At 34.6% G+C, this 7,260-nt stretch overlaps 1 protein-coding gene across 1 annotated transcript; it reads left to right on the top strand.

Moving 5' to 3' along the window:
- Positions 1-4,594: 4,594 nt before the first annotated feature.
- Positions 4,595-6,997, top strand: LOC145069193 (transcription factor ILR3-like). The gene is made up of 5 exons (XM_079016142.1): positions 4,595-4,889; positions 5,428-5,490; positions 5,646-5,726; positions 5,817-5,979; positions 6,480-6,997. The coding sequence occupies exons 1-5, from the start codon at positions 4,729-4,731 to the stop codon at positions 6,747-6,749; spliced, it is 738 nt and encodes a 245-aa protein (XP_078872268.1). The 5' UTR covers positions 4,595-4,728; the 3' UTR covers positions 6,750-6,997.
- The last annotated feature ends 263 nt before the right edge of the window (positions 6,998-7,260 follow it).

Raw genomic sequence — 7,260 nt, 5'->3', positions numbered from 1 at the left:
AATTATACTTTTCATAACAAGTGAACATTTTACTAGGGATTACTATACAAGCGAGACACGCTTAAAGAAAACTATAATAGGTATAGTTTTACGAGAACATCACGAACTTTTACTTACTAGAAATACTATTTCAAGGAGATACATTCATATACCAGAACAAACGAACATTTTCATATGTACTTCAAACAGTTTTCTCAAACGTTTTTACATGTTGAAATACTTTTAGAAACTTTCTTACAAACTATAGGTTTCCTTTTTGAATCTCTTATAGTTGTGCTTCAAACAAAGGTTTTCTCACACTTAAACTGTGTTGTCAAACGGTTTTCAATTTGATTTATAAACTAACATCAAGTCATAAATTCTTATCTACTAAACTTTTCAAAGGTTTTACAAAACTTCTTTTGTGCTTTTATATTATAAATTGCATGCCTCTATATGTATAGTTATGTAAGAAAGGTTTAAAAGACTTAGGAAGGCTATCCACCCTGTTTCCTTTTCCTCGATTTGGATGTGGTCTGATGGGATATTGGGTACTCGTCCGAAGGTCATTTAAATATTAATTATATATCATATGTACATATATAGCCATAAATGTTCCTTCAGTTAATTCAGTTCCAACACTCTTCGGTAGCAAGGGTGTATAAACCTACTTGGACACTCATCAATTACATTCTAGTAAACTATTATAGGAATAGTTTAGGGGATACAAAACATTATTCTTATTACAAGAAATTACACCAGAGTCAGTTCATTCATGAGTCTAGACTACATGCTATATGAAGGGATACTCTTACAAAGATTCCTCTTACATGGATATACTTATAGGGATACTCTTACAGAGATCTCCGCTTACATGAATACGTTTACATAGATACGCTTACATGAATACGTTTACATAGATGCGTTTACATGAATACGTTTACGTAGATAATATGATGAGTTACTATTACATATTATATGTGTAGATACTATTATATAATTCTCCTTCTTATCTTTATCTTGTGATACAATCACATAATCAACGAGATAGATTGGACTTTATATCCTAGTACCAAAGGATACTTTGTGGGACTAACCATTCCTATAGCCACTGTTAGCTATAGAGGATAATGATACATCTCCTGATGTCTACGGTTAATACTTATACTAGGAAGACATTTAAGGAACTAACCATTCCTTCCACCTGCTGTTAGCTACAGAGGAAAATGAACATCTACGGATATTCACGGTGAGAACGTTTCGGCAGTCGCGATGTCGTGTTTATCCTAATACCAAAGGATAATACTTATATGACTATATTTTCCCTATTACTTTTATTTTGTGATACATTCACGTAAACGATGAAGTAGACTATATATATTGTTAATGGTAGTCATAAAGGGGAAAACCATCTTTGTTACAGCAAAACATACAAGTCTTGGTAGAAGACTACTTTCAAAACATTCAGGTCTTGGTAGAAGACTACTTTTTATACTAGTAGAAAATATGGGATTTTCTAGGAGTTTTCAAAATATATACAAACAATTACATTGAACGATTTCAAGTGTTATCATCAAACTTATACGAACAATGACATTAAATACTTATGAACTCACCAGCTTAAATGTTGATCTACACTTTCAAAATAACTTGTATTCTCAGGTCACCAGTAGACAGGTACGATGACCAGGTTTTGCGAAGACGGAGCAGTCAAGACTCGTCTTTTATTTTGATTACTTGTTGTAATGTCTTATTTCTATGAAAGAACACACATGTATTAAACTATTACTATTAATGCAATGGACGATGTTGTTGCTTGTTTACTACTTTATATTGTTGTGATACATACATGACGTCCTCCGCCCCAGAACGTTTCCGCCGTTCTCGGTTTTGGGGTGTGACAGATCCCTTCCTAGGTTTTGTACTCCAACCCATGTGGGATGGAGAAGATTTTGAAACTCTCTCTTATCCAATAGGGAGATTTCGCCCATCTCTATCCTATAAAGGCTTTTGGCATATTCATGATTAATCAACTATTGACTAATTGATATTCAACCCCTTATTTAATTAAACTATTAATTAATTCCCAAAATGTCTTCCATTTATTTTCTTATTAATTATTAAACCATAATAATTAATAAACTAATTCATTCTTTATTTATTTTACTTAATTTTAGTCTTGAGGACAAACCAAAAGGACCCTATTATTATTAGGAATATTACCAATAGTTAATGATCTTAGACACCCTTTCCAACAAAGATAATGTATCTAGATTTTTAGTGGAAATACCATCACAACAAGATCTAAGTCGTCAATTGGATACACTTGCTCCACCGTTATTAACTGTCGTGATGCAAAAGCAATTACTCGGCCTTTCAGCCAAGACAAACTCGTGAAGCATCAATATAGCCGGTAAAGTTGTCTCCGCCTTGTAGCAAAGCTAATACCATAGATTCACATAGAGCATGTTTAAGACGCTGGAAAGCAGATTCTTATGCCATCGACCAATCAAATTTCTCAGTCTTTGGTTTCAACTTGATTGGTGCCGTTGTATTGGAAAAATTATCTACAAGTCAACAATAATGACCAGCCAACCTTGAAAAACTACGTATCTTTGAGGGATTTTCGGCTGTTCCCATTGCATTACTACTTCGATTTTTGCGAGATGGACTTTAGCACCTTCCTCATGAATAACATTTCCGAGAAATTGGACTTATATCATCAAAACTCACATTTTGAAAGATTGGCATACAATTTCTCCTTTCAAATAAGTTCCAAAACTTATTGTAAATAAATTCGATGTTCGTCTAAACTTTTCAAATAGATAAGGATATCATCGATGAATACAATGACAAACTTATCCAAAAATGGAAGTCATACTCTATTCAACAAATTCATAAAGGTCGCGAACATTTGTCAATCCAAACAACATCAGTAAAAAAATCATAATGGTCGTAAACGGGTACGGAAGGTTGTTTTCAAAATGTCGAACTCTCACATTTTCAGTTTTAGCCGATGGTATTCAGACCTCTAAGGCTCTGATCAATTTTAAAAAAGAATGACGCTTTTTGAATTTGGTCAAACAAATCATTGATTTTCGACAAAGGATATTGTTTCTTTATCATGGTTTTATTCAACTCTCGATACATATACTCATTACATATATGTATCGACCCGTCTTTCTTTTTCATGAGCAAAATATGCGCACCCCACGAAGACGAATTGGGTCATACAAAACCGCGATTTAATAACTAAATGCAACTTATTCATCAATTCTTCATTTTCAATGGTGCTAATCAGTAAGGTGAACAAGCCATAGGATTCACTCCCGACACCAAATCGGTAACAATTTCTATATGCCTGTCATGCGATACACCCAAAATTTTATCAAGAAACACATTTGGGTATTCTCTTACGACTTCCACTTCGGTTATGACTCGTTTCTTCAACACCAGATGTGACACATAATCAACATTCAATATCCCGCCTTTTTGAATATTATTTCAAGCTTTTTCGAAAGAGATCACCGAAATTCTTTCATGACATTGTTCACTTCGTACGGTAATTTGATATTCATCTGGTGCTTTAATTACATCGAGCTACAAATTATTTGTGTTTTATTAGTTGTCAATCAATCTATGCCTACTATCACATCAAACTCTTTGGTAGGAATCGATTTTAAATCGATAAGAGAAATGTCTCATTGATCTCTAACCGACACTTCACGAAAATGCTCTCTGATTAACACATGATTCTAATTGGCTAATTCTACAGCAATACATTGGCTCATCGGGGTTAGATTCGTAGCTAGTTGAGTAGCAAGTGAAACTAACACAAAAGAAAATGTTGCACCCGAATCAAATAATACATGTATCAAGAATGAGTTCAAGGTAGATGTATCCAACACCACAACATGTTTCTCTTTCGCTTCATCCATCGTCATCTAAAACACGCACGCCTTTCACTTTGCCACTATCGTTCTTTTTATCCTCTACAAAGGTCTCGACCCGTTCGTGTTTTTCCTGTTTGAACCCTATTTTCATCTCCGGACAGTTTGGACGGATATAACCACCTTACGTGCAATTAAAACAAGCAGGGTTACGTTTCGAACTCTCCTCCGCTCTTGACGCTTTAGTTCTACTCCCGATCCTTTATCACTTCACCTACTTGATGAAAAGTAGTAAATCCGAACAGGTTAATGAACTCGCAAATTGGAGTTTTCAAACCCCACGTATATCTAATATCTATCTTTCTTTCTTGCTTCAACATCAACATGATGTTTTGTAAATCGTGTTTTTTAGGAATTAAACAGTGTATTGTTGCACTGTCTTAGATTCTTGTTACAAATGCATAAATTGGTGGTAGATGATAGGAGAATTAGTCAATACTTATCCAAGGCTTTTCTTGGCATTTGTCCTATATTTTATGGCATACTCTCAAACAATTTGAGACATGTCCTATATTTTATTGTTATATCTTTGCCCTTGGAGCAATGACGCAGCTAATGAGCTAATTGGCATACTCTCAAACAACCATTTTTAAAAGGACATGTCTCCCTCGTTTCTCCTGCTACGAGCAGCTATCACAATACGTCACATACAAACCGTTTACTTTGATAATGACAAAATTGCGTTGTTCTACTGTTCATCCATCATCAACATATTCCCCTATCCAATCAATAATTTCCATCCCCTTTTCTTTCATTTTGATTCGTTCCCAAATCACATTACCAATCGATTCCTCATACCATGGAAATTGATCAAGTTGAGGAAAACCCTAACTGGCTTTTCGATTATGGATTGATGGATGATATCTCCGCCGCTGACTTCACCGCTCCGCCACCGTCGGCCGTTGGTTTTACTTGGCCTTCGACGGCCATCACCTGCTCAGCATCAGTACCTGCTGTAAGGTTAGTCGTGTGTGTGTTTTTTTTGAGTAAATATTTCATGATTTCACACTAGTTGTTACACGAATTAGGGTCAAATTAGAGTGTATGAATCAAGGTAGATGTTATTTTTAGCAAAAACTCTAAACATTTTTGAATTTTTTTATACTAAAAGACATAATATGATTTAGACATCACTTTGAAAAAGGAGAATTGAATCCTGTGATGGTTCTTTTGTTCATCAGGTGTCACAATCTGGTCCTTTTGCGCGACTGAAGTTTCTATCATCAACATAACTTAACATGATAACGAAATTTTCTTGCAATTTACTTCACAAAGTCATATAAAAAGTTGAAATTTATGAATGATGTTTCAAAAAAAGTTGTGGAAATTGTCAAGTCAATCTTTCTGTATTAAATCAAAAGAAACACTCGAATATAACATACCTGACTAAATTAAAGTAAAAAGATAGAGGATTTGTAAATTGATGAAAATGAAATTGGATTTCAATTATTATTTAGTTTGAAGTTCATAAATTGATTGCTATTGGTTGTTTCTACAGTGTTGAGATTGAAAGCTCATTTATCGATTTTGAAGGCTTTAAAGGAACAGCATCACGCAAACGGTATATATTCCTTTTTACTTAATGTAGAAAAAAAAACAACTCAACACATAACTTCCAACCTTTTACAAATTTGCCCTCATTTATTTTCTTCCAAATTTGCTTCATTTTTTCAAATATTTTTTAAACATCATTTATCCATACAACGTTTTATGCAGGTTAAAGTCTGAATCTTGCAGCAATGTTTATGGGTCGAAAGCAGGACGTGAGAAATTGCGTAGAGATAGGATGAATGAGAGGTATAATTTAAAAATCATTTGAAATATTATAATTTCATGTTATAATTTTGAATTTTGTAATATTATAATCTAAAAATCATTTGAAAAAAGGTTCTTGGAATTGGGTTCGATTCTTGAGCCTGGAAGGCCACCGAAAACGGATAAGACTGCACTCTTGAACGATGCTATTCGAATGATAGCACAGCTTCGAAATGAAACGGAGAGGCTTAATGAGTCAAATGTTGATTTGCAGGAAAAAATTAAGGAATTAAAGGTGGGTCCCTTATTTAGGTGCTTTATAAATTATAAGTATTGTTTCCTTAGGACAAGACAAAATAGGTTGTGCTGTGTTTGGTGTTTCGTCTGTATTGGACTGGGACAAACGTTGATGAGACAATTTTTTGTCCCATCCAAAAAGATGGAACAAGGTGGGACGTGGACTCGCTCTCGATCTCTTGTCTGTGCAAAAAGACGTAAACGCCCTTTTCATCATCATCATCATTGAAAATATTCCTAGAAAACTTGTCCAGTCCGATGGAACAAACACAGGCATAGCCTGTGTTGTGTTTGATACACGGGACAAGCTTTCTAGGGCTATTTTTAAGGATGAGGATGAGGAGGGCATTTATGTCTTTTTGCACAGACGAGAGATCGAGAGCCGGTCCATGTCCCACCTTGTTCCATCTTTTTGGATAGGACAAAAAATTGTCTCATCGACGTCTGTCCTAGTCCAATAAATGACTTATTTTGAATTTGTTTTAAATGATTAATTAGGCTGAGAAGAACGAACTCCGTGATGAAAAGCAGAGGCTAAAAGCGGATAAAGAGAAGCTCGAACAACGAGTCAAATCCATGAGCGGTCAACCTGGCGGCTATCTGACACATCACACCGCCATGCGGGCGGCATTTGCCGCTCAAGGACAAGCTTCCGGAAACAAATTGATGCCGTTTGTCGGTTACCCTAGTGTTGGCATGTGGCAGTTCATGCCATCTTCGGTGGTCGACACCTCACAGGATCACGTCCTTCGACCTCCAGTCGCGTAATTTATCTGACCTTTCTGGTTTGTTTTTTTTTCTTCCATCTTGATTATGTATTATAAAATGATGATGATGATGATGATGATACACTTTGTTATTGTTCTTGAATTTTTGTGTGGTTTGAAAAGGTTTGTGAAGGAAGAATGTGTACGAATTGGCGATAGAATTCGCCTTTCTTGCTATCTTGATGTAATATATATATCTAAATTACTGTTTGATTTGGGAAATAAAATCATAACTGTGACTATGGAATATGAATATGTATTCTTTATTGTTTTAAAGAATATAAATTTCAGCTAAAGAATCGTCCTTGGTTAGTTATATTTAAAATGGTTTCTATGGTTTCTTTGAATTAATTTATCGTCCTTCGTTGGTTATATTTAAAATGGTTTCTTTGATTTAATTTATTTCCTTTCTTCCTGTTACAACATTTTGGATAGAAAGTCAAACACATTATATTAATCTCATCCAAATACATATAATTGGGTAGATTTTTTAAAGTATTAATGTTTTAATG

The sequence above is a fragment of the Lactuca serriola genome, chromosome 8 (assembly GCF_051521515.1).
Source record: "Lactuca serriola cultivar US96UC23 chromosome 8, Lser_US96UC23_V15, whole genome shotgun sequence".
Lineage (NCBI taxonomy): Eukaryota > Viridiplantae > Streptophyta > Magnoliopsida > Asterales > Asteraceae > Lactuca > Lactuca serriola.
The sequence above is the reverse complement of the archived record's forward strand: the minus strand, read 5'-3'. Positions and strand labels throughout refer to the sequence as shown.